The sequence below is a fragment of the Micromys minutus genome (assembly GCF_963924665.1).
Source record: "Micromys minutus genome assembly, chromosome: 16".
Taxonomy (NCBI): Eukaryota; Metazoa; Chordata; class Mammalia; order Rodentia; family Muridae; genus Micromys; species Micromys minutus.
The window spans coordinates 44,970,589-44,998,143 of record NC_137985.1 but is presented as its reverse complement, the minus strand read 5'-3'; the positions used below and the strand labels follow the sequence as shown (position 1 = coordinate 44,998,143).

At 41.9% G+C, this 27,555-nt stretch overlaps 1 protein-coding gene across 2 annotated transcripts in view; it reads left to right on the top strand.

Annotated features, from left to right (window-relative positions):
• Positions 1–25,552, top strand: part of ELMOD1 (ELMO domain containing 1) — a gene marked incomplete at both ends in the record, with an annotated part of 30,839 nt that extends 5,287 nt beyond the window's left edge. Inside the window, 10 exons of one of the 2 annotated variants that reach the window (XM_080930532.1) lie at positions 4,248–4,393; positions 4,531–4,559; positions 5,878–5,975; positions 8,037–8,166; positions 12,610–12,743; positions 14,349–14,417; positions 14,862–14,885; positions 17,263–17,313; positions 18,443–18,576; positions 25,380–25,552. In XM_080930532.1, the coding sequence (XP_080786658.1) occupies positions 4,248–4,393; positions 4,531–4,559; positions 5,878–5,975; positions 8,037–8,166; positions 12,610–12,743; positions 14,349–14,417; positions 14,862–14,885; positions 17,263–17,313; positions 18,443–18,576; positions 25,380–25,552 (988 nt within the window). The remainder of the gene's footprint in view (positions 1–4,247; positions 4,394–4,530; positions 4,560–5,877; positions 5,976–8,036; positions 8,167–12,609; positions 12,744–14,348; positions 14,418–14,861; positions 14,886–17,262; positions 17,314–18,442; positions 18,577–25,379) is intronic. The other variant, XM_080930533.1, reaches the window with a different exon arrangement.
• Between the last annotated feature and the right edge of the window lie 2,003 nt (positions 25,553–27,555).

Here is a 27,555-nt window from a genome sequence, read left to right as displayed (position 1 = left end):
ACCCACAGCAGTAGCAGAAAACATTGGAGATGGGAGACATATAGTAGGTCTTGTTATTGGGTCTGAATCTCCCTGTTCTTAAGCACCTCATTCTGGAACATTATAAGAAATACATGATTAAAAGCCAGAAACAAGGGCAAAACTCTACTGCCTGCTCACGGGTGACTGTCACAGCCTTCGCCTTCTAGTCCTGACAATGCCTACAAAATGTAATGGACTTATCAGTAGTGAATGGAGAAAAGCAATGTCCTTAAAACTTTTATCAGGAGCTGATTCAGGTGTGGAGAAGCTCCCCATACCTCAGTGTCATCAGTGGAAGGGGTGAGAGACAGAGGGAGGTCTCTCCCAGGGCCGCATTTGCAATGTCCCCTCTCAAACCCAAGGGCATAGAGCACAATGGGAAAGGGACAAGAATGAGCCCTAAGAATTTCCTCAACCCTGAGAAGAACTAGACAAACCTTGCCTCCCTCTTCCCCTTCTTTCTCTCCCTCTCCCTCTCCCTCTCCCTCTCCCTCTCCCTCTCCCTCTATCCTCTCCCTTCCCCCCCTTCCTCAATCAAAAAGGAAAGACATATTTATGTGTGTTTCTTAATTTCCTCCTCCTCTGAGTAATATGTCAATACAGTTAACAATCTCATAAAACATTCTACCATGTAAAATTTTGTTCTTTTGATCAAGAATTTCCCCCATGAACTTCATAGTTTTGATAATGAAATCAACGCATATGCAATTGTGTTGATTTGATCCTTCCATGAGGTGGAAAGTTGGGCATCGTTACCGTCCTACAGTGTCGACATAGAAAGGACTTGGATCGTCTACGTTCAAGCACGCCTTGCCTAGACTAGTCTGTGCAGTAGGCACAAGATAGATAATATCTGTCAAAATTCTGATTGATCTGAGGATCTGGATATTTTTTAATATAGTATTTAGAATGGCAAGCTGTTCTTTAAATGAAGTGCATGCTGGCTAATTAGAAAAACAACTAAAGAGTTGTCTCAGCAGTTACAAACACTTGTAGCTCTCGAAGAAGACTGCAGCCCGGCTCCCAGCACCCACACTGCAGCCAACAAACATCCCTAACTCCAGTTCCAGAGGCTCCAACTCTCTCTTCTGAACTTTCAGGTACCAGGCACACATGCTGTACACATACATACACAGGCACACATGCTGTATACATACATACACAGGCACACATGCTGTACACATACATACACAGACACATATGTTGTATACATACATACACTCCAGCACACTTATACACATAAAATACATGTCTCTAAGACAAACTTCCCTTCTTTAAAAGAGAGAGAGAAGTGGAAATTTAAATTTATCTTGGATAACAAATATTACAGAGACTGCAGGCGTGAAGCTCACAGCAGCGTAGGTAGCACGTGAGTGCCAGCTCACCGAGTTTGTCATTCGTGGTTTGCTGGGTGATTTATGTGACTGAGACAGGGATGCTGCAGTCTTGTCACATCTTCAGAGTGATGCTTTTATCCTAAGCCCACCATACAATTTCTACTGCATTTCACCACTCTTGATCATGTAAACCTCTTTGAGGGGTATAAAAAGGGAGAGAGAGAAATAAACAGAATCCGATGTCTTTTTTCCCCCTTTTTATATAAAATTATCTACTTACAAAAGCCATGTGGGTTTTTTTCTTCTGAAATACAAGGAGATTTGGGGAGGGCAGGATACCCAGGCTATAAGTTACTTCCTGACACCTTGATGACACTTGTAACTCTTAAGACACACCTGTGTGCAGGCCTTATATGGCAGTCACAGAGGGTGACGTCTCAGAGCCTAATTTAAGCTATAAAGTAGCTGTTGATGTTGCTCTAGAGGAGTGACTGTGGAGAAGCTCCGTGTGTTAAAAAGCTTCTCTTGCTGTAGTCAACACCCGAGAGCAACTTCAAATAGAAAGATCCATTTAACTCATAATTTTGAAGTCACTGCTGCCCTGAACCTGTGGTAAGGTGGCCATTCAGGTCGGAAGTACCCAGGGAGCAAAGCTGCTCACCTGTGACCACGCAGCAAAGGGAGAGGAAGGGGACAGGACCCCACAGTCCCCTTCACTGACAGGCCCCCAGTGACCTGAAGACCTCCTCCTGCTAGGTCTCACCACTTCCCAGTGGTATCTTCCTAGGGAGCAAGTCTTTGACACATGGAGGACATTCAAGTTCTAAACATTAGCAGTCCGTGAGCGATTTTCAGAGCCTTTTGGCTCTCTCGGGATTTGGTGCTACAAAGACCCAGAGATGTGTGGTCTGGAGTCCTGATAAACAGACAGACTTGAAAGGGGGCTGTGTTTGGACACCTCAGGCTGAGGCCATTTGTGATAGTAAGCCAAAACACAACAGATGTGCTAACTTCCCTCCCTTACATTATAATGCAAGTAATACTTCGCAGGATTTCTATCCCTGTTGGCTTGTGACCAGTCAACAAATGTAACTCAATCTCCCCCCCACCCCCCTACCCCAATAGTCATTCAATAGTTACAAAATAACATTCCTTTTCCGAATGAACACATTGAGGTTTTTATAACCTTTTCACTTGCCTAATCAAAATGTTCTACTAAATTTATTTTTAGGATAACTTTTTTTTGAAACCTGTTAATCCGAATCCTACCAGAGCTTAGAATATATTTGACTTGAACACTGAAATGTCAGACTTTGGAATGTAGTAAGTGTAGCGTCCAATTGGTTTCATAGTAACTGGCTGTGCACGGAAAAAGCATATTCTATTATGACTTTTGGTGATCATTTTATATACCTTAGGGTATTTATCATTCTAGAGGTTTTTAAAATAAAATATAGAAAAAAGAAAATGCACTTAGTAAATCAAGAAAATAAATCACTGCTGATGACTCCAATAATTAACAATAAATCACTATTAAAATGGTTTTATTTCTTAGAGAAAACGTAAGTCGTTGCATGTGAATTTTTGTGAAATCTAGTAAATATTGTGAGCATTTTCATGTTACTAGCTTCCTAGGGTGTGATTTTCTTCCATTATTTCCTTTTGTGGAGCAGCTTGGATACTGGCTCTTTCTTGTCACCATTGTGTGTGTGTGTGTGCTCGTGAGTGTGCGTGTGTGTGTTTATAAGCTCAAAAGCCTGTGCCTTTGTACACATTAGGCTTTAAACTTTTAATACAAGGTTGTTGATGATATTTGGACCTGAACAATTCAAATGCATGATTATCACCAAGTAATTGGTTGACTAATTAATCATTGTTAAGAATGTTAACCACTGTAACGTATCTGAATAACCCTAAACATCTCATTTTGGAACTAGAGAAAATCAGAGAACATCCAAATCTTTTAGAAACGACACCAGTGGGGAGTAATAGAAATAATTCTGTCTCCTAGGAACACAATGTGACAAGATGGGCTGAACATAACAGTCTGAGTGACAGGTTGTCATTGTCTCTAAAGCAAGAGGTACTGTGAGATTTGGGACAATAGCACAAAGGAACCGAACCGGCACTTCCATTTTTAAATAGAAAATCTACATAAAAACCAAAGTCCCAAGTTCATTTAATACTTGTATGCTTGGAGATGGTTCGCTGAGGTGTCTCTGGAAAGTTTAAACCAGAGAACACTGTCCTGGGGGAGGAAGAGTAGTACTAGATCAAAAGTGCCTCCTCCTCCCCCCCCTCCTCCTCCTCCTCCCCCTCCTCCTCCTCCTCCTTCCCCCCCTCCCCCTCCCCCTCCTCCACAAACTGATGGGGATGGGGAAGCTCTAGGGCAGGAGCAGTGAATGCTGGGATCGGATGGGTCAGTACCATGCAGCCAAAGGAAATCACCAGAGGGGACACGGGGAGACAGGAAAGGGTGAGAGAGAGAGGGGAAAGGAGAGATTGCCAGCAGTAAATACAGGGCCTTAAGGAATGGCTGGAGAGGGTGGTAGGGGTGGGGTGGGGCCAGTTTGGGGAGCTCAACAACCCTTCATCTAAGCAATAGGAGGCACACCCCACCCCATGAATCAGGCAGAGGCAATATTAGCACCGACCGAGTTCCAAAAGACTTTAGACAGAGATGGTAGAAGAATCTCAGGGTTTTGCTCTCAGCTTCTTGGCTTCGTGTAGCCATAGTAACTGTCACTCTCCGGAGTGGAGTCATGAACACCCGTGGACATGAAAATCTAATGGCTGGTTTTCTTCCCGGCTTCTTTTCCTGCTGGTGGCGGCTGCTTCTTTTCTCTCCCAGCTTTCTATCGGAAGGGTGCTGTCTTTTGTTCCCCACAGGATGCTGATCCAGGTGTGCCTATATTTTTACTGTAAATTTTTGTGGCGCTGCATGAAGTTTATGATGCGGAAGCTCACAGGAAGGTGTGAGCTGCAAAGGATTTGCTACGGCACCAAACCTGGAGCTTCGAGAACCATGAAAATTGGTGAGCTCCGAGCAGAGGGGAGGGCGGGATTCTGAGTTGGCGGGATTGAGGCTGTAATGTATATTTCACTAAGTAATATTCACACACTCATAAAGCATCATTTCTAATGACATTTTGTTGTGTAATTGCCTTAACAGAAACGTCACTGAGAGATTCAAAAAGCAAGGTAAATTTTTTTTTTTTTTTTGCTTTTCAATAACTTTTCACTGAGTGGCTTACATCTATCATAAAACATAAAAATTGTGGAATGGTGAGATGGCTCAGCCTGTGAAGGTCCTTCGATGCCCAGGTCCCACATGGAAGAGTTTGTCCTCCGACTTCTATTCATACTGTGTAGAGTGTGCACCTCACACAGACATATACACAATGTAATTTTAAAAAAAATCTTTAAAAACAACAAAAACTAAAATAAAAATTTTAAGAGCAAAAAACGTTATCTCTGACTTAAAGCTAATGTAAGCAAAGTGGTTGGCTCATTGCTAACACACACTTTTATATATATGACACTTTCTAGGCAGACTTGTAAAGCTTAATTTAGGATTGAATTAACTCTATGTGATACTCCCTCTTAAATCATAAGAACGTAATGACGACATTAGCTATCTAATATTTCCACAGTAATCGAACCACTTAACTTTACACTTGAGGTTTTTCAGTGAAATCAGAGAAGCCACTATATCGATTATAAAAATAACACACAGGGCTGGAGACAGAGCTCATTGATTAGAAGCTCTTCGGAGGACCCAAGGTGGATTCCCAGCACCCAGAGGGCTCAAAGCTGCCAGTCACTGTCTTTGGACTTTCAAGCGCACTTCACACACATGGTGCACAGACATACTCAGGCAAAACACTCATACATATAAAATACATATTTAAAAAAAACAATCACACAATGGACTATCTACAGGGGGTGCTTTATTTTGCAAGAATTTTGGTAATTTCATCTTATCTTCTTGAACGTTGGCAATCTTTAGACCAGTGGTTCTCGTCCTGCATGGGGTTAAATGACCCTTTCACAGGGGTGACCTCAGACCATCAGAAAGCACAGATATTTACATTATGATTCATAACAGTGGCAAAATTATAGTTATGAAGTAGCAATAAAATAATTTTATGGTTGGGGTCAGCACATGAGGAACTGTGTATTAAGGGTCGCAGCCCTAGAGAGGCTGAGAACTGCTGCTTTAGACAATGTCCCCAGAGCCCTTCGTTTATCAGATGAAAAGGGACACAGATTGGTGTAATATATATATAGCTTTACACAATCGATAATGGTGAAAAATGAAGCAAAATACAAACCTATGTGCCTTCTGTAAGCCAAGTAGTGTAACCAGGAAAATGGCGCTCCCCCAACTGTGGAAGCCGGGAAGCATTGGGATTCAAGCGCCTGCTTTCACACAGAACTGTAGCACTTGAAGCCTCCACCCCAAGTGGTATTAATGAAGCCATTGGCGCTAATGAAATGACCGAAAGATGTTTCTCAGCTGTTGCAGACGTCAGTGAGTGTTCATCCTGATGCTATCGAAAAGACGATCGATGACATCATGGAATTGAAGAAAATCAACCCAGACATCAATCCACAGTAAGAATTGGACCTATGTGTGAGACATACAGAACGTGGCTACTCCTTTCCCTCTCCCTCTCCCCTTTCTCTTTAAAATAATTATCTGTAGTGTCTTGCCTTTCAGATGAATTATGAATAAAAATGGGAGGGGCTTTTCCTATTCTTAAAGGGCAGTAGCTGTAGGCTTCTGGTTTGTGAGCTTACGGTCTGTTACCATGAATGGAAAAAGGGAGTGTGCAAGCTGATATTAAAATATGAGATTAAGGAAGCCTATAAATCAGCAGGCCACTGCTTGGTGTCCCTGATTCACATTGCACATGTTCAAATCATAATGCGCTTAAGCTGATTCTGTTCCATCTAAAATGTTCCTCCAGTTCCCTCATGAATATTCCATCATACTGGGCTGATAATCTTAGAGACAGTTCCTACCTGCTTGTCAAGAAGACAGGCACGTGTGGGAGGAAGAGATGGTTTTTATATGAATATTTTAGAACTTTGTAATTTATTCCTCTCATCTTGGAAGTATTAAAATGCACTTGGCAATGTTCGTGACATTTGAATTTAGCTTTATATTTTCCATTGGGTGCAGCAATTTCTTTTCAGTAAAATGTCGACCTTAAAGGCATTAGATTGAATAAATTCTAAAGGCAGGTATATTTAGAGATACTTTGAGGTAGGTAACAATCAAACTGTCTCTTAGATCTGTGTACATGACTTCAGCTGTCACTGCTGAGAAAGACTATTAATTAACCAAGAAGGAGACAGAGCTGAAGAAAATGTAGAGTATGCTAGGCAGTGTCTTGATTTGTCTGGATGTTCAACCAGAAAAACTCCATCCCCTCCTAGTCTCTACAATCTCTCTGTAGTCCTGTGAGCTAGTAAGCTGTACCTTTCCCTCATTCAGACCTTAAAGTTGGTTTAACTACATAGTAACTAGTTTTAAAATCTTCTCTTGGGCTGGAGAGATGACCTCACAGTTAGGAACACTTAATGCCTTGCAGAGAAAACCTGAGTTTGGTTCCCAGGACTCACATAGGGTCTCATAGCCACTTATAACTCCAACTCCAAAGTATCTGACACCCCCTTCTGGCTTCTGAATACACATGGTGCACATAAAAAATTCATTTGCACACACACTCTAAATCTTTATTAATTTTAGAGAACACTTCAATTAAAAATATAATTACATCATGTCCCCCTTACCCTCCCACCCTTCCCATGCCCTGTCCCCTCTTCTCCCTCAAATTCATGGCTCCTTTTTTAAAAAATTATTATTGTCACATATATGTATGCATAAATATATAAATCCAATCTGCTGTGCATTCGCAGCAGAATGTGTACCATTATACAGCATCAAAAGCCATACCCCATACCTAAATGGTTCCTCAGAATCTCCTGTCTGCTCTGCCTTCAGATCTTACTGCAAACCACCTTCCTGAAAGCCTCCCTTGGGGTTTGGTTTGGTTTTTGAGTTCTGGGGTTTTGTTGTTGTTGTTGTTTGGTTTGGTTTTGTTTGTTTGTTTGTTTTTGTTTTTCCCCAACAGTTGAACTTACAAAAAAGCTAAAATGAGGGGGAAAAGATTTTCACAGTCCAGCAAGAATTGTGCTTCTAGGCAGGCCTGACTGGAAGCTGAGACAGGAAGATTGCTATGACTGTGAGGCCAGCCTAGCCTATGAAGTGAGTTCTAGGCCAGCCTAGCCTATGAAGTGAGTTCTAGGCCAGCCTAGCCTATGGAGTGAGTTCTAGGCTAGCCTAGCCTATGGAGTGAGTTCTAGGCCAGCCTAGCCTATGGAGTGAGTTCTAGGCCAGCCTAGCCTATGGAGTGAGTTCTAGGCTAGCCTAGCCTATGGAGTGAGTTCTAGGCCAGCCTCGACTGCAGCATGAGATCCTGCCTGGAGAAAATAAACAAAAATAATTTTGAAAAGGGATAGTAAATATATATTTATATATTTACATGAATATATACATAAAGATATTTACATTAAAAGTTCTATTATATAAGTATCGAGTGAACAGATGCCAAAAGCATATGGGTTCATTCCCCCCCCCCCCTTATGCTTGGTTCTTCTATACTTTAGGTTGGGAATCTCTCTCCAGGCTTGCCTTCTGCAAATTGTGGGTTACAGAAACCTCATTGCGGATGTGGAAAAACTGCGCAGAGAACCCTATGATTCCGACAACCCCCAGCATGAAGAGATGCTTCTGAAGGTGAGTCCTTTGCTACTATCTGCAAATGGCTGCCAAGAACGCAGACCAGCCATTCATCTGTGCATTGGAAGCACAAAAAATAAATAGGACGTGGGTGTCGTAACAGATGGGCGGGGCTGAGTTCTCTTCCTGGTTGGACCTATAGTTTTCGTCAGAAAATTCATATGAGAAATCAGCCTTAATGCCTGTCAGTCGACTTTTATAACCAGAGCAAACATCTGAGGTGTTTTTATGGGGGAGGGGCGTCTCACACTTGGCTCAAGTGTGGATTGTTTCAAATGTGTTGAAAGCTGTAGAAAAAAAAAATGAGGAGGCATTTGTCCAAGTGTCATGGGGATTTTACTTACGACTTTAATACACATCAAAGACAATGAGGTTGATTTCGGCTTTACCAATAGCCCTCTGGGGAAATTACCCAAGATCCTTGTGCTGATTATTTATTCATGTGGCTTGGCAAATATTCAAAGAGGAGGTGAAGGTTTATGCTTGGTACATTAAAACTGCCAAGCGAAGTAGTGTGGACTTGTAAGTACCCCTTGCAAAATCGCACGGGGGCCGGAACTGCAGCCTCATCAGCCTGCAGTAAAACTTTCCACAAAACACCGAAATGCAAGGTAATCAAAGTCCAAACAAGAACATTCCTAGCAACACTTGGAACTACTGATTAGATTTAAATGTTTTAGACATGAACTTCTAAAAATAGACGCTCTTCTGTCAAGGAGTGCTTCTCTGTCTTTTCCTCAAATTCAAACAGGAAGTGACAAAGCGTAGGGAGGGACCAGAGAGACTGCTTAGCAGTCAAGAGAGTTTGGGGCTTAAAGTTGGGTTCCCTGTACCCACAGCAGGGTGGCTCGAGCTCCAGGGGGAACCGGTGCCCTCTTCTGGCCTCTTCAGGCACTACACTCATGCGTGTGTGTAGTCATACACAGATGCACACATGGACGCAATCAAAACCGAATCTCAAAAGAAAACTAGAAGGAAGCATTTTCATCGTGCTTAGAAAATATCAACAAATGTGACCTTTTTTAATGTACCCTGTATTTTTGTGTGGAAGAGTACATGTTTTTCTGCATGTAAGCCCTCAGGCTGGTGATCCATTCATCTCTACTGAAGAGACTTCATTCCTGGCGATAGCATTCCTTCTCCACTCTCTCCCCTGTTCATTGTAGCTACCTTCTCCTATTGCCCATCCTCCTGACCGTTTTCTGATGGAGGTTGTCAAGCTCGACAAAATGGTGTGACAGCCAGAATCAAGGTGAATGAAAATGAAATGAGTCACCGTAATTAACTGCCTGGTTATCCGTGTCTAAAATGCTTCTCAATGGTTGAGATATTAGCTAATGGCATGTGTGTGTCTGCTGATGTGGGCTGAGAAAGAGAGAGAGAGAGAGAGAGAGAGAGAGAGAGAGAGAGAGAGAGAGAGAGAGAGAAATGAACGGATGAATGCATGACTTACTGTAGTTCCTTGGAGTATTAGTCAGGATTCTATTAACTAGCAGAACTAACAATGAATATATAGATGTTCATTAGTGTGGCTTACCAACTATGGCCAAGTCTGTCCTTGAATTCGTGGCAATCCTCCTGCCTACACTTCCAAAATGCTGAGGTTATAAGCGTGAGACACTCTGGCCACTGGACTCTTTCCTTCCATCTTCTAAATACTGACAGAGAGGCTTTTGTGAGACATCTTAATCTCTACACACCTCTACAGCAGTGGGGAGGCCAAAGACGACCAGGGCTTGAAGTTCAGTCAGGGCTGCATGAAGGATTCTTTCTCAAACAAAACAAAATAAATCATCTTCAGACTTCCTATGTACTGTTGTAGAGAGGCCTTATTCTCAGAGCCGTCCTTCAGCTCCTCCCCAATATCTCTCTGAGCTCCATCTTCTGCATCCTCACCCATAGGACACAGAGCCTTTTACCATAGCATACCAAGAGGCCGGGAATCTGTTCATTGTTCCTACATTATATTCATTATTCTCAAGAAGGAACCACCGGGCTTTTAATACTCTTATCTTACTAGAATTTGAAAGAGTCTTTTCCCCCCCCCAACACACCTGCCAGTGGGCTCTTTGTTCTGCCCTTCTGGGTTTTTGAATTCCAAGTATAAAGGCGACAAAGTCATAATATTGAAACAATCGTTGAATGTTTGCTGAGTTACGATCACTGCAGTAAATTCTGCACCAAGTTCTCCGTGTAACAGCTTTGGGCTCCATGTTAATTCTCACAATGGTTCTGTACTGGTATGCTGTTCTTATCATCATTTGGAGATGGGGCAGAGGAAACTAAGGTTGAGCAGTTAGTAGCTGTGCGAGCTCACACCATTAGAAATGCTCCCAGCTATACACTGTTTCTTCAGAGGAAACCATGCCTGCTCTACTCTTGTATCTGCAGAACCTGGCCGATGTTGGCATATAATTGCCCTAGTTCAAGTTTGGTTTTTAAAATGGGCCATGACACCCCTGCTTCCTACTTCACTTCCTACTTCCTACTTCCTACTTCATGTTAGGTCATGTGGGAGTGTTTCTGTTGTCGTTGCTATTCTACTACAAAGACAAAAGAGAGCAGTTACAGCAGGGTCCACACAGCTCCTTGCCCGAAGTTACTATCAAGATCATGTACAGGGTTTGCTCACCCAGTTTAGAGCTCAGCTAACCCAGGACTGGCCTTTAATTCTCTGTGAAACCAAGACTGACCTTGAACTCTGATCCACCCTCCTGCCTCTACCTGCCATGCACCACCATACCTGATATTTCTGTGCCTTTGGATAAGTTGAACTGCTGTGCTGTGACACCAGCGTAAATGTTGTATCTTACTACGACAAATTAATATTAGCATTGCTTCTATAAAAACCACTGCACATGGAAGTGAACTGCAGTGTGTGTGTGTGTGTGTGTGTGTGTGTGTGTGTGTGTGTGCTCATACACAACTGTGAGTGCATGTGAACATTTGTGGTCATCAATTTGTGATCATGGAGTTGAGAGATCAACCTTGGATGTCACTCCTCAGAAGTCACTCACTTTGCTTTTCCAGACAGTGTTTCTAGCAAATTCCGGAGTGCCACCTCCCCAGAATTAGAATTATAAGCCTGAGCCATCGCCCCAAGCTTTTGAACAGAATTTTGGGAATCGATCTCAGACTGGAGAAAGAGTTTACTGTACTCAGCAAGGTGTTCATTGTACAAGAATGAGGATCTGCAACTTACATCTGCAGCCTGCAAAAGCTCCTTGAAGCTCATTGGCCATCTAGTGTAGCTGAATCGGTGAGCACCAGGTTCACTGAGAGTCCTTGTATCAAAACAACAATTAGTAAAGACTAATTGAGGAAGACAATACCAACTTCTGACCCCACTCAAGTGAACAGCTGTGTGTGATGTGTATACACTAACACACACACCACACACTAACACATAACCATCACATACACGCACAAAGAAATAAAATATAATAATTTTAATTTATATAGTATTTGTGGAACTGGAGAGATTGCTCAGCAGTTAAGAGCACTCCTTGCTCTTCCACAGGACCCAAACTCAATTCCCAGCACCTACAACAGGAGTCTCAGAGCTGCATTCACGTCTGAGCATTACACACTTATAGAGAACTGTGAACGTCAATATGGCCGTTCTCCGCTGACCTATCTCTATCACCATGATGTGTCTGCTAAACCTAGTTTTCCACAGAAAACCAGGAAAATAAATTTAAAATGCAGTGAAGAGTGTAATGTTCCAAATTTGGATTTTCCACTGGAAAATATAGTCGATTTTGAATGGAGTTATTTTAGCCAACTCTTCAAGATGTTAATGTGTTTTGAGGCTCACGAACAAACGATGCTGATGTTTCTTTATCTGGCTGTGTGATATTTGCTTTTACACATGTCAGAGTGAGACCTAAGACTGCAAGCCAGTCCACTACTGTTTGCACTGATGGTACTCGTGCTAAGCATACTGGTGTAAAGTTAGAAAAAGGATCCTTTGGATCTGACAGCAGGTGACCTCATCACTTTCCAATCTCCTTTCTCCTTGTAGATTTCATCTCAGAGGCCCCGCCCCGAAAAGCATTTCTGTGAGCTATTGCTTGTCTCTTCACCTCATGTAATTAGGACCAAAAATATAAAGGTTTAAAACACTAGACTATACGTGTAGGCATTCTGTTGTCTTCGAAGCAACAACTCCACAACAGCATTTTACAGCTCACTCTTGGGATGAGAGTGAAGGCCTATACCGTCTTGCTCTTCTTGTGAAATAACATTTTTTGCTTTCTTTTTTAATTATCCAACCCAGATAGGTGTTGAGTCACCTTTGAGAGCTGCTATCATAATATATGTGCATATATCCACCTTTAAAGATCTCCTAGCCTGAATACAGGTCACAGCATCTGCGCCAATAAGACAGGGCGCCTGTGTGTGCACATCTCAGGATGGTTCTCTTTCTTCTCTCTCCAGCTGTGGGAGTTCCTGAAACCCAACACTCCACTGGAGTCTCGGATTTCTAAGCAGTGGTGTGAGATTGGCTTCCAAGGTGATGACCCGAAGACAGATTTTCGAGGAATGGGTCTGCTGGGACTTTACAATTTGCAGTGAGTAAAATAAAGAATAGTTGAGCATTAAAGCAATGTGCTGGTCTGCTGGGGCTGACATTGCAAAGAGGGGTTGTCACTTTCAAAAGTCGAGTCCCAGGAGATGTCAGAAGAATATGCGTAGCCTCTGAAGAGAGAATAGGGTCCCTACAATTTTCAAACTTGCCAGCACCTTGCCTGTCTCTCAGCAGACCTCATAGAAATGCTTAAAGCTGCTCTTAGACATGTACTTTTAGAATTTTTTATTATGAAAAATGTTAAACCACATGCAAAAACACAACCTCTTACGTTATGATCTAAATTCAAAAATTGCAACATTAGTTTTAGACCCAAAAAAAAAAAAAGTTAATGAAAGTCCTAGACCATTTGTCATTTCACATCTCATATTTCAATACAAACCTCTAAAAATATCAATCCTGGGCCTTGAAATGCTTCAGCAGGGGAAATTGCAGGCTGCCTTATCCAGTGACCTGAGCTTGAAACTGGGACCCTACATGGCAGGAGAGAGCTGACCATTAAGTTGCCCTCTGACTTCCACATGTGCACAGACATTCAAAACAAATAAATAAATGTCAAATGGTTGCTTTGAATTTCCCTGTACCCCTTTAGATTTCTATAATAGATTATATAGGTTTGCATTAGTAATTTTGCTAAAGCTTTATTATTGCCTTGTTAAATACTTTATGTAGTACTTTCGAGGTTTCTGTGTGTCTTATGAAAGCTCGTGGCTGATTTTCCTCCCCGAGGCAAAAATTTAGTTGTTGATTAACATCCCTAAGTCCTATGAGATGTTTTCTAGTCGTCAAGAATTCAAATACAGTGTGACTGCTTTCTAAGAAAGATGCATTTCATCTGGGCACCATGGCTCCCACCTGTAATCCGAACTCTTGGGAGAAGGATGGAGGGGTTCGGGGCTCATCCTTGGCTGTCTAATGGGTCAGTGCCAACCTGAGCTGCACAGGCACTGTGTAAGGAAACAAAAAGCAAAACAAAGAAAGGACAGAAGGAGAAAGGAAGGCAGAGAGAGAAAGAGAGAGTGTGTACAGAAGGATAAGAAAAGGGGAAGGGAAGGGGAGGGGAAAGGGAGGGGAGAGGAGGAGAGGTGTGGGAGGGGAGAGAGACAGGAGGGGAGGAGGAAGGGGAAGGAAGGGGAATGGGGGGAGAGCAGAAAGGGGAGGGGAAAGGGAAGGGAAGGGGCAGGAGGAGAAGGAAGGAAAGGAAAGGAAAGGGAAGGGAAGGGAAGGGAAAGAAAGGAAAGGGAAGGAAAGGAAAGGAAAGGAAAGGGAAGGAGAGAGAAGGAGAGAGAAGGGGAAGAAAGGGACCAAGGGACCATGGACCCTTTGTCATGTTGCTTCTCTCCATCTTTTGTCTGGGGGGGGGGGTCTTCACTCTGTTCAGTCACCTGAACTATACCGTTCAGCTATCCACGGGGCTCCCAGGGTAGGAACGAAGTTCATGACTAAGTTTTCCAGTCTGTTGGCTCCAGAAGAGTGGTAGTCTCATGCCAATGTCTATCTGTGAGTGCCAAGTGCCCCTCAGCAGTCCCATGTGAAAGTGGCTACCTCACACAGTGCAGTCATGGCGTTCCTTCCTCTCTGCCTGCAGATATTTCGCAGAACGGGATGCCACCGTGGCCCAGCAGGTTCTCTCCGACTCTGTCCATCCAAAATGCAGGTAATTGTTCAAAATAAAAGATGGATTAGGGCTTTGGGGTTAGTAAATATCATTTCTCACATGGATCTGTAGAGAAGAGTATCAGAAGAGCCAGCTCACTGGAAGCCAAGCTTAAAGTGCCCTCGATAGCCCCTTTGACAGGTATTAAACAAGAAGGTTAATACTTCAGATGCACATTTCAGAATTTAGAATGTAGCGTGGTGTCCCTCAGGGAAGTGTGTGTCAAGGGTGTCTAGGAAAAGTCAAAGGTGAGCATGGAGGAACATGCACAGAGGAAAGAATTCAGAGACAAGGGAGTGTGGTGTGGACATCCAGGGAAATGGGAATCGTGAGGTCAAAGACCAGCAGAGAAAGGATTTACAACGGCTGTTCTGTTTTAAAGTTCGGAACTGTATTTTCATTTCATTTACTTGACTTCTTTTTTCTTTGACTGAATACGTGAAGGGATATCACTAAGGAAGAATTAAGGTATTTTTCTTTGTTTTTGTGTTTTGTTTTTATTCTACTTTAGAGCGAATGCATTGAGGATTTCTAAGATAAGTAGATTCATGGAAAACAAAGGCAAACGTTACCAACTTTCACTCTGATGTAGTTTATAATTTGTGGACTGCATTTTTATAAGCTAAAAGCCAAACTGATCTAACCTAAGGAAAGGGTCAAGAAGCCAGAACTAAAACTGGCCAGAAGGACATTTAATCCCTTCTTTTGAAAAGATGAACAGCCCACACACATGGCCTAATCCCCTCAAGAGACATTTTACTTGGAAAATTATTTGCATAGTGAAAAACTGTGTAGACCAGGCTAGCCTCAAACACACAGAAATCCACCTGTCTTTGTCTCCCGAGTGCTGGGATTAAGGGTGTGCCCCACCACTCCTGGCCTTGATCATTCCGATCATTCTGAAGAGTAGCTCTTCTCATAAGAGATCCTTCTATTTTACCAGGTCCCATAAGGTTTTATTTTGTCCTCCACCTGATATCACTTAATACTGACTAAACAAGGTTTTATTATAGCAGTCTGGAAATTCAGGAACCGGTTGACTTGGGTTTATTTCCCTGATGTTACTATTATTTTCCTCCTGGCTCCATTTGGCTAAGGTTCATTAAAAATTACATTACTTTCCCAAACTTACATTTATAGCCTTTGATAAGATTAAATATTTATTTTCTGTACTTTTATTTGTTTTTAGAGAAACATTAACATCAGCTAGCTGTTTCTTGAGAGATGACATGATCAAACTCATGCTATTTTGGCTTTTAAACTATATCTTATGGACTGCATAGTTCTACATTGTGGAGCCTCTGAACTCCCTGTAATTAAAGTTGGCCGAGAGTCTGTGTGTCTTTCCAAGTAGTGTTTCTGGATCAGAACCAGAAGCCACAGATGGTCTGTGATCTGGGGAAGTAATAATAAACTTAATTTTTTTTTTTTTTTTTTTTTTTGAAAAACCATTGGAGGGAGATTAACTTCATCAGTGAGCCATCCTCAAGCAAGGGGAGGGTAGACAGGGGCTCCACAGTGTGGCTCTTTGTGGCTGGAGAAACTGTGGACAACTCTTAAGACTGTATATGTGCTATGTAGGAACTTAGTTTATCCCTCAAGCTACAATCCAAAGAGAAAGAGGCTTTTGTATCCGTTGCTTCAAGCTGATGATGAAGGTCACCAAATGTGAATCTGAAGGGTCTGAAAATGCTAATATATTTCTTATATAGTTGCCTGAAAGGTATATTTTGACCAATTATGGCATCATAGCATCTATCAGACCCTAAATATTTCAGGTATTCAAGAGTAAAACAGAAATATATGTACTAAGAATATGTTCCAAGATCCCCTTCAGGAAGCATGATACATTGTTGCCTTTGGGACTATTCCTAGAGTCTTAAAGTAACTTGATGGGTAAAGGTAGATACAATTTTAAGAGGAGAATTATGCCAGTTGATTTTTATTTGTTTATCTGAGAAATACCTTCTGAGTAGTCAAATAAGTGGGAGCTACTTAACTTTTTCTTGCATTTCAAATGCAAAGATTTCATTTAACAAATGTAGAGACAAGATTTATAGATGCACTGTGGACTTTGAAAACTTTGTTGAAGAGAAAGTGGATAGTTAGCAATTTTTTAAATCTCACATGCAATTCAATTCAGTTTGACGATGAATCTTTTTTAGAACTAAAACTTTACTGGTGCCTCTTTAGTTTGTTGGTTAGAAACCATACTTTTAAATTAGGAATATTTTAACATAAATTCCAGCAGTGATTTGGCATCATACCTAAACATTCAGAGTAGAAAACACATCTCTCTCTCTCTCTCTCTCTCTCTCTCTCTCTCTCTCTCTCTCTCTCTCTCTCTCTCTCTCTCTCTCTCTTTCTCTCTCTCTCCCACACACTTTGTGTGTTATGTTATTACACGAGTGTTTGCAGTGTGCCATTTGCTCTAGAAAATTCTCCCTTTTCCTGCTTGGATGGATTTAAAAATTGCATGTAACTCTAATACTAAAGTTTGTTTTGGGAACAAGGTCTTACTATGTAGCCCAGACCAACCTAGAATTCTAAATCCTTCTATGTTATGTTATGTTGACATTAAAACTCTGCATTAGCTAAAACTGGTCAGTTTGAATATATCAACTCTAAAAGCAACAATGTAAATGAAGGTAAATGGGATTACAGATGTGTGTGTCACCATACATAGCTTATACTGTTGCTCTTAGCAGTGATATATTCAGACAGTGTGATAATAGGGTTACATATATCTCTATGTGTAGTTAACATTTTAATATGAGCACTTAAAGGGAGCAAGAATAAATTAAATATATTAAATGTCAATTTGTTTATTTGTTCTTTCTTTCAGCAAATTCAGCAAAACAGAATGGGAAAAGAAAAAGATGGATAAAGCAATCGGGTAAGTGTGGGATTGTACATGAAAACCTTCAGCCCAGGCCCAGAGACAGCATCCACATAGTAATTCACAACTGTCTATAACTCCACTTCCAGGAGACCTTATGCCCTATACTTGGCCCCTTGGGAAAAGGCATTCACATGGCTTACAGATATACATACAGACAACACTAATGGTAATAAAAATAATAAAGCAAATTTTGAAAATTATCTTAAATTTGTACTTTAGGTACCTAGCAATATGGCTTAACAGCAAAGGTATTTGCCACTGAGCCTGATAATCTCAGTTTGATTCCTGGAACCTATAAGTAGAAGGAAAGGACACTCAAATTGTCTCCTGACCTACACACACACACACACACACACACACACACACACACACACACACCATGGCACATAGGATCACATGTTCACACAAACAAATTAATCACTCTTATTAATGGCCTATTTCATTAGGATTATTTTTATGCTGGATTTATAACAACAGAGAGAATTTGTCTTCTCTTCCCTTCCTGTAGAAGGGGGACAGATAAGTTAAATCTTTCTCACATAAAACTTTACATTTAAAAAAACAGAGGTATATTGACCAGAACTCAGCCTATCTTATCACTTTCGCATATCCATAGTACTTAGCCATTTATCCATCCACAAATGTGCACCGACACTAAATCTCCACATTTCACGCACGTGTCTTGCTTTAAAGTCTCTAAAAATCCAATTTTGGCTTACTGTAAAATATCATAATTTAGTTAGCACTAAAAATATCTTGAGGACTCTTTTTTTAGCATATTTGAGTGGTGTCTGTGTCCCACCATGATAATATATAATCTATATTATCTATAATATATAATATAGGTGCTATAATAAATAGTCTTATATCTAAAGGTTTGACAACTTTGGACACTGACCTACCACAAGTTTGGAAATGGAACTACCAAGTCAAGGCATGTAAACTCTCTATGTTTTTAGCACATGCTACTGAAACTTTGTGATAGAGTTTAAAAGACAGGACTGGAAACAGCAGAGAAGACCGGGTGGTTTGCCACTCTGAAGATTTAGATCTCAGGTATCAGTTTCTGAAGTGCTTCTACCCATGTTGCAACACTTTTGGATTCTGTGGATCCTACCTGCAGGTACTCCTTTGCAATTGTGGGCATCAATATCACGGACCTAGCATACAACCTGCTCGTGAGCGGCGCTCTAAAAACACATTTCTACAACATCGCCCCCGAAGCTCCAACACTGTCTCACTTCCAACAAACATTCTGTAAGTATCTATCGTTTAATTGTGAGTGTGGCTTTCTATAGAGCACTCCAGACAAGGGTCAAAGCTGAGAGGTCGCTGTGGAGGAGCTACCTTAGGCCCTCTTTGAAACAACTCTGCTTATACTTCTGGGCATCCTGGGTGTTTCTTTCTCCTCAGCTCTTATATGATATACAATGTGTCAACTTTGGGTCTGACTTTTGTCTGTCTCCCTCTGATCTAACATGGCTTCAGAAGAATGCAACTCCAAAAACAACCTGAGTCGACTACCAGGTCCTATGTTTTGACAGAAAGGAAATAGACAAGATTAGAAAGTAATCTTTAAAGACTTGCCTAGAATGTAGATAGAAAGGAGTTTTTTATGAGAAGTTAAAAAAAAAGAAGAAGGAAAAAAAAATCAGGGCAGCTTTGTGGGTGAAGACACTTGCTGCTAAGCCTGAAGATCTGAGTTTGATCCCCAAGACCAACATGATAGAAGGTGAGAACCAACTCTTACAAGTTGTGCTTTCTACATATGCACTAACACACAGGTCAGTGCATCATGTAGGTCTTCAGTATTTTTGCTTGACCAGGGAAGTTAAGATACTGTTTTAAAGCATTGCAAGGGTATAGTACTGCCATCTCCCACCCAGTCTGAGAGGTGGAGAGTGCTCCCTAAAGTAATGTGATGGATGCTGAGTGGTCCACCCAGAACGGTGCCAAGGACTCGGGCCACAAAGTGGGAAGGAATAGCAGGACTAAGCAGTATAGTAGAAAAGGCAGTATTGATTAGATATGATACATGAAATGTAAAAGAATTCAAAGTGGACTCTAACGAACTTTGAGCCATGTTGGGGCACATAAGCATAGCTACTAATGATTTAAAAAAAAAAAGTCTTGCACTGTGTTTCCTTAGCTTTTTGTAAGTTCCCCTATTCTATACTCTCCATCTTTCTTCGGGAAATAGTGGAAGCTCTTGTAAGGGAAAATAACATGAGTTTAATCGAGGCAAACCGAAGGCAAGTTCCTCTGGGGAATTCTATTCAGGGATAGGAAATGGACATTTCTATGAGATTCCGCAGAGCCCTGATGGGTTTGATGGGATCTGCCTACAGACTTTTAATTCATCTGTTTGGAGTTAAAAATCAGAGCCACACAGCAAACATCTCCTGGGGGAAAACTTGCATTTAAGGGTAGAAGCAGATGTTTTGTTCATTGGTATATGATCAGCCTAGTAGAATGTTTGGTAACTATATAGGTGGGTGGATGGATGGATGGATGGATGGACAGACAGATAATATTCTACAATAGTGAATGATCCTCTTTTCAGGGGAAAAGAGGGTGTAACTGATATGGAACTGTATTAGCATTACCCAATTGATAGGTTTTGTTTTTGGTTTTGGTTTGTTTTGTTTCGTTTTGTTTCAAAAGAATCCTAGCCCAGACAAGTAAGCATAAAGCAGAATCTGATTTTCCAGGATGCTCTTCGGGTTGTAGAAAGAGCAGCTGTCCCTAACAGACTGGGCTATGGACAGAGAGAATTGGCATCGTTCGAAGAGGCACACCGTGCCCTGGATTCATTGCCCCTACATCGGGCATGGTGGCTTGTGCACATCTCCTCTGTCATATCCCTCCAGTTATCTGTGTCCTTGCACGTGCCTTTGCTTTCTACTAACAGGAAGGATGCAGCGAAGTAAAGCCAAGACACACTTAAGTGGCAATAAATATGCAGCAGGCTTCAGATGGCGAGGCAAATTAGGATTCACAACAAGTATTTCATCTAGAGGAAGGGAAATAAGAATGTAATGGCTCTACCGTCCTGACTTTGGAGCCTTGGCGAAAGCTGCGCTGCCGAGGCGCTGTGTTGTAAAAGTGACACCCAATCTAAAGCTCCACTGAACACAGAGCCCGACTCTAATGGGGTTAGGCTAGGTGTGGTGATCTGGGGAAAGGACAAGCGCAGAGGAGGAAGGGGATTATCTTTTCTCTGACCTTCATGAGAAGGAACTGTTCCACAGAAATAAGAGCCTGAGGACCAGGAGACACCGGGAGAGGCAGCCTGTGCTGAGGGGATGACAAGCCTGCGTCAGCCCCAGCGTCCTGCTGGTCACGGTGTGACTATACACTGTTCAGCCTCCTGACTGAACCCAGTGCCCACATCTGTAAGACAGGGATATATAATCTTCTAGGACAACTCCCGGCTGAAATTGAAAACTAGAAGCCACAAGATTGACTCTGTTTTCTCCCCACCCCCTTTCCACACTCCTTTGTTAGCTTTCTCAGGTAACAACAAATCATTGTCAGAAATGGAATACCCATCTCTTTCGCTCCAAAAGACAGAGAATCAGGAAACATGAGAACTCTACCTTTCTCTTCATCTTCAGTGCCTAATAGTATATATGTTACATGCATAACTGGTACAGACAATTGGCCAGACCATCTTTGAATGCTGTGTAATGATACAGGAGTAGAGTGATGTGCACTTTGGGAGCCGGGTCACCATCCCTGTCTCTTCTTATGATTGTGTTCTGTGGTCTCTCTTCATTCTCCTAGTAACATAGGGAAAGTCTCGGGGAATCTTTCTAGAGGGTTTACAGTTCACATTTGTACTTATGGAGAAAGTATTATGAAAATGGTGTCAGACTATGAGGCACCATCATTCTCGGAGATGGTCTTCTCTAGTTCTGTGCGTAAGAGAAAAATGGGAGAAACAACCGTGTTTGAGTTCTTCTAGAACTACACAGTGTATTTCATCCCCTTAAGAGTAAGATGGGTGTCTGCACAGTGTAGAAAAGTGGGCATCCTTATGTGCACTATAGAAAAAGTAAATTAGTCATTAAAAGGAGATAGAGATGCTACATATTCTGATTTGATAGCCCGCATCATACTCGGGCATCAAATTATCACATTGTACCATATAAATAGAGTAAAAAAAAAAATCAAATTAAAAAGTTGCTTTTTTGCAATATTTGTTTTTATCACTGTCAACTTGAGTATGCTAATGAAGTGGATTCGTCATGGGTGATTTTAATTTTCAGTATTAGAGGTCTGACTCTCAGCCACAGCTGAACATTAGGCAGACGGAACGTGAGGAATCTTGGGGGTGGGGGAGGATTGTAGATGCCAGAGGGAACAAGGACACCACAAGGACAGTGCCTGCAGAATCGCCTAAGCAGGCTCATAGGGGCTCACAGAGACGGGGCCTACAATCAGGGAGCTCGTATAGATCAGCACCAGGTCCTCTGCACATATGTTTCGGTTGTGTATTGGTGTTATTGTGGGACTCCCAACAGTGGGAGTGGGGGCTGTCTCGGACTCTTTTGACTGCATTCGGGACCATTCCCTCCTACCGGGTTGCGTCATCTAGCCCTATGCCTGGGTTTATTGCAAGGTGCGATGCTGTTTGGTTGGCATCCCTGAGAAGCCTACTCTTATCTAAAGAGAAACAGAGAAGAAGTGGATATGAGAGAAGGGGGGCTGTGGGGAGGGGCTGGGAGAAGAGGAGGGGGCAAACTGTGGTTGGTTGTTATAGATGAGAAAAAATAAATAAACAGGAAGAGAAAGCAACCCGACTCTCCTAGCGAGAATGGCTCAAGTATGTTTATTTGAGCTCAAAGATCCTGGGGAAAGTACATGTGCTTTTTAATATATTAAGGAAAGAAGAAATTTTGAATTCCCGTTCATTTCTTTTTTAACCATATCCATTGAAACATTCCTAGAAAGATGTCTGGGTGGGGGATGTAAAAAGATCTTCCAGACCTAAAGTTTTTAAACTTCAGTGACAGGTGACTCATCAGTCTGAATCTGGACAGAGCTACACGTTTAACAAATTGCTCCAGGCGATTCGTGAGATATTTGAGGGCCTTTGCCACTCGCTGGAGTGGAAGAAGGATTGAGTTCTCTGGGATGGGTAAGATGCAAGAATCAGAAGGAGCAGTGCTGAAACAAATGGGACAGAGTCTCCATCGCCCACTCACCACACATGCGCCATGATGGGAGCGTCTTCATCACCCACTCACCGCGCATGCGCCATGATGGGAGGGCCAGAACCTGAGAGATGCGTGAACGCCCAGCACAAAGCACACTGCAAGGGTCAGCAAGGGGCTAGATTTGTTCCGTGAAGCACAGGCCAACAGCCCTCTAGGAATCTTGGGATGAAGCAGGAGGATTACAAATTAAAGTCTAGCTGGGGCCTTTTAAGGAAATAGAAAAACCAAATGATCCCCTCGTCTGTGTGACTGTCAGTGTTGTTCCTAGAGATGCCCAAACCTGGAAGCAGCCTTGGGCCAGATCATATAAGACAAATCCTGGGATGAGTCCGATGCAAGATGGTGGACTTGGTTCACCGTTTTCCTGGTAGTCAGCTTAGGTGTAGCCTCAAGGTCCCTTAGAAACGTTAATAAACAGTAGTTTCCACTGGCCTGTAGGAAGTGGAATGGGGCTGGAGATGTAGTTTGCCTGATAGAGTGTTCTCCTAGAACACATGACCCTAGGTTCGATCCTCAGTACTACATAAACCCAGGCGTGATAATGCACTGGGAAGGTGCAGACAGGAGAATCAAGCAAGCATCCAAGATCTTCTGCAACTTAGTGAGTTCAGGGTCAGGCGGACCTGCAAGAGACCTTGCCAAAAGAAAGAAAGAAAGAAAAAGGAAGAAGAAATGGAACAGAATAAGCAACTCAAAATAAGTATAAAATAATTTCTCCCTCAACCATCTCTCCTACGCTTTAGTGAACGAGTTCTTTAAAATGTGTGAATGTGCCTAGACACGCAGCGAGTCGCCATCAAGATGTATATTAGAGAAGGACACCTCAAATGCTGTGCGGTGAGACTGGAATCAATGGAGTTTTAAAACTGTTTGTAGGATTATGTTGAGAGTATCTGTAAGCATTGTCAGTTACTTGGGAAGGGCTATTGATTTCCCTCTGGTATTCAGTTGAGTATGTTTGTTCTGTGTTCTCTTCCTATTCCCCCACTCCCTCCCCTGCTCCTTCCTCCCAGTTTCTTTTTCTATGTAGATGTAAAAGAATGGGGATTCCAACCAGCTTCCTCTCCAGGGTTCTGATTCTGTTTCTTTGTACCTTCTAAAATTAAAACCAAGAACAACTTTATAGTGTCTACTTTCTCTTTTTTTGAACTGAGATTACTTTCTTATTATTTTCTATTTACTATGTATTTATTATTTTAGAGAAAAGCCTACAGTTGCATTTGGGTTCCATACATACAAATATATAATATTGACTTTTAAAGGAAGTATTCACATTTTAGTGTTCTAGATGCATATGAAAGCATGCAATGGGACAGAAAGAAGGGTGAGAAAGAAACAATAAACAGATTCAAATACTTGGACTTTATTCCCCCAGAAGTTTCCATCCCAGAGTGTTCATAGATAAGAGCTTTGAAAGACAAAAGCATTTGAATTTGGAATCGAATAAGGACTCTGCAGCTCAGACTTGATTTACAATCCTTACTGCCTTAATGTGGTTACATAGCCCTGTTTGATGTGTCTGAGTAATTTGATACTGCGGTTGAATCGAATATGGAGAGGGAAAAAGAAAGGCAGAGTGGAGTAATTCTGAAAGGCTGACCCGCTGTGTTAGTTTAGTTGGAATGAGAAGGATGAAGGAGTTGCTGTCCACCTTTTGGAGTACTTGGGGTTTAGGGAGGTGGATTAGTGCATAGATCACTTGCCTTGCCAACACAAAGACCAGAGTTCAGATCCCCAGAACCCATATAAACACAGGGTGGGCATAGTGACCCATTTGCTGCCCCAGTGCTCAGAAGACATAGAGTGTGGCATCCCCAGAATGAGCCAGCTAGACCGACTGAAGTGGCAATCTCTGGGTTCAAATGAGAGTCTTCACCTTGACATAGAAGATGGAGAAGACACCTATTGTCCCCTGGCCTCCACAAGCACACACAAACATGAACATGCACACACATGCGCACACACACACACACACACACACACACACACATGCACACGTGCCTGGAAACACACATATACAAATAAATGTAATGGTAGTGCATGCCTTTAATCCAAGCACATGGGGGGAGGCAGGGGCAAGTGGAACTCTGTGAGTTGAGGTCAACCTGATTTATAGAGCAAGTTCCAGGCCAGCCAGAGACCTTGCTATGAGAGAGAGAGAGAGAGAGAGAGAGAGAGAGAGAGAGAGACAGACAGACAGACAGACAGACAGACAGACAAGTTCCAGGCCAGCCAGAGACCTTGCTATGAGAGAGAGAGAGAGAGAGAGAGAGAGAGAGAGACAGACAGACAGACAGACAGACAGACAGACAGACAGACACAGACACAGACCCAGAGAATGAGAAACAGAACACCAAAAATCAAGGTTGAGCTAGAAAGACTGCTCAGGGGTTAAGAGTTCTGTCTGCCCTTCCAGAGGATCTCATTTCATTTTCCAGCACCCACATAGCAGCTCACAGACATAACTCCAGTTCCAGGGGATGCAATGCCCTCTTCCAGCCTCCAAGGAACACCACACCAGGTAGTGCACACACATAATAGGCAAATATCCATAAACATTTAAAGATTTTTTTAATTAAGCAAAGAGAATGTTTCCAATGTGATTCATATTTAAGAGGTAACAAAATTGTTTTATTCTCCTGCTTTGTGGGGTAAAACTTTTCTCTAATACTAGCTGCAAAAGAAGAAACTTATAGGCATCTTGGTAGCTTCCACTCCACTGATCTTACTAAAACTTAGAGTTCTCTGTGACCTCCGTGGAGACTGTTGCTCTGGTCTAATTCATCCACTGTGGTTTGGAATGTGGCTAAAGACTTATCACTGTCTTGTCCCTAACAGGCTATTTGATGCACGAGTTTCACAAGTTTTGGATTGAAGAGGACCCCATGGACATAATGGAATTTAATCGTGTGCGGGAGAAATTCCGCAAGAGGATCATAAAACAGCTGCAGAACCCAGATATGGCGCTGTGCCCACATTTTGCTGCATCTGAAGGTTTAATCAACATGTAGTGCCCACACTGTTCTCAATGGATACCCCAGAACACTGCCTCATTGTCATCTTAGATCTCTGCTTAGGTGACAGCTCACACACCTAATGCACATAAGTGATTTATATATATATATATATATATATATATATATATATATATATATATATATACATACATACATACATATATAGACATATACATATATACATACATATATAGACATATATATGTATATATACATATATGTCTATATATATGCATGCCTTTTGGTACAGTATTTTCATCTCTTGGTCATTATTCCAAGATTTCCCCCCCAAATATCACTATTTCTGGAGTATCTACCCTCCAGTGACTGCTCATATTGTGGCATTGTGCAGTGTTAACATCTGTCCTTGGCACCCAGGTATGAAGAAACTTTTCTATTTTTTTAGATTTTTTTCTCCCCCCTCATCATTCAATATTAAAGATGTGTAATAATCTCTAGCTGTAATTTGTATGTAAGAGAGTTAGCTGAATCTCGTTCCGTGTTCATATTTATTAAAATGTTTCATGAAGGCTGCTGCTAGCTGCTCATGCTGGGCTCATGCTTGGACCTCATTCGGGTAAAGTATAAGACTTTAAAATAATACAGACACATGATAAGCCAAACTCTTCCTTGCACATATAACTGCACTTCACCAGAATGTAATGAGGCTCTAAGAAATTAGCTTAGATAGGAGCCATCCTTGTGTGAAATCCTGCAGAACTGTAGCCTAGCTTATCCACAGTTCCAACTGTGTCGTAGTCATCAGGATAGAAAACTATTATCTTCCCATCACTTCATGGCTTGGATGTCTAAATATGTCTGTGATGCTCAGAGTCCCAGAAAAGAAGCCATATCTTTCCAAGGCTGCAAAGGGTTTCTCACTACCTGACTCCTGCTGAACCCAGACTTAGTTCTTAGCACTCCCCAGATCTGACTATCCTGGCTTAAGGGATTGATTGATGACTGGTTTGTTTCTATCTTGAGGGGAAATATTTTTAAAATTTTGCAAGAAGATGTGTTACAACACAGGACCCTAAGCACTGGTATCATGCAATATTTCTTGAAATTGGCATCCTTCTATCAACAGAAGAAGTTGCTTGGAAGAAGAAAAACAAAACTCATCCTCAAACTACTGGGAATCATCTCCTTCAACATATGATTTAGTTTGGAATTATGATTGTAGTCTGTTGAATAGTATTTACCATGGTATTTCATACCCGTGGTATTTTATACTTTGGGACTATCGATTTTAGTATTATTAGATGTTTGTGTAATCACTTGCTTATTTAAATAAAATTTGAGTACTGCCTAACTGTCAGTATATGAATAAATTGCACATCATTCTACAGTAATGGAGAGTGGGCTTCATTCTAATGTCTTTGTCCTCTGTAGATATGCAAAGACAAGGAACCGTTTATAAATTACTGCCTTTCGGAGCAGCCAGGTGTAATTCAAAATGTGTTACGGCTGAGAGATTTCCTTAATCTTTAGGTCGGATGTTGTTGTGTGAAACATTAAAAACACACCCACGCTGGTGCTAGCTATGCTCCAGTAACGCGGTTTCCCCGCACCCAAGGTCCCCATGCTCTCCATGTGGCGGTGGCCAACCAACTTGCCCTTCTCTTGTTGTGGATCCTGTACTCATTCCCAGCTCTCTGCCCCCTGCACTTAGCTGTCACAAATCCCCGTAGCCCGGTAAAATCAAAATTCTAGAGGCTTGCAATATATCAGTTAGATTTAGATCAGTAAATTCTCAACCCACACAATGCCCACACGATGAACTCAGAGCCAATTGATACTGATGTGAGCTGCCCACCTAGATTGGACAAACTGTTCTATATTATTCCATCCCTTCTCCTTCTCCATCTTTCTCCTCTATGTGTGTTCCTGTCTCTCCTGACTCTAAAACTCTCAACCCACTGCCGGATAACAGGATCTCACCTTATCTTGTGTCTGCCCTCATCTGCATATGGACAGCAATCCACGTGATGGTACTT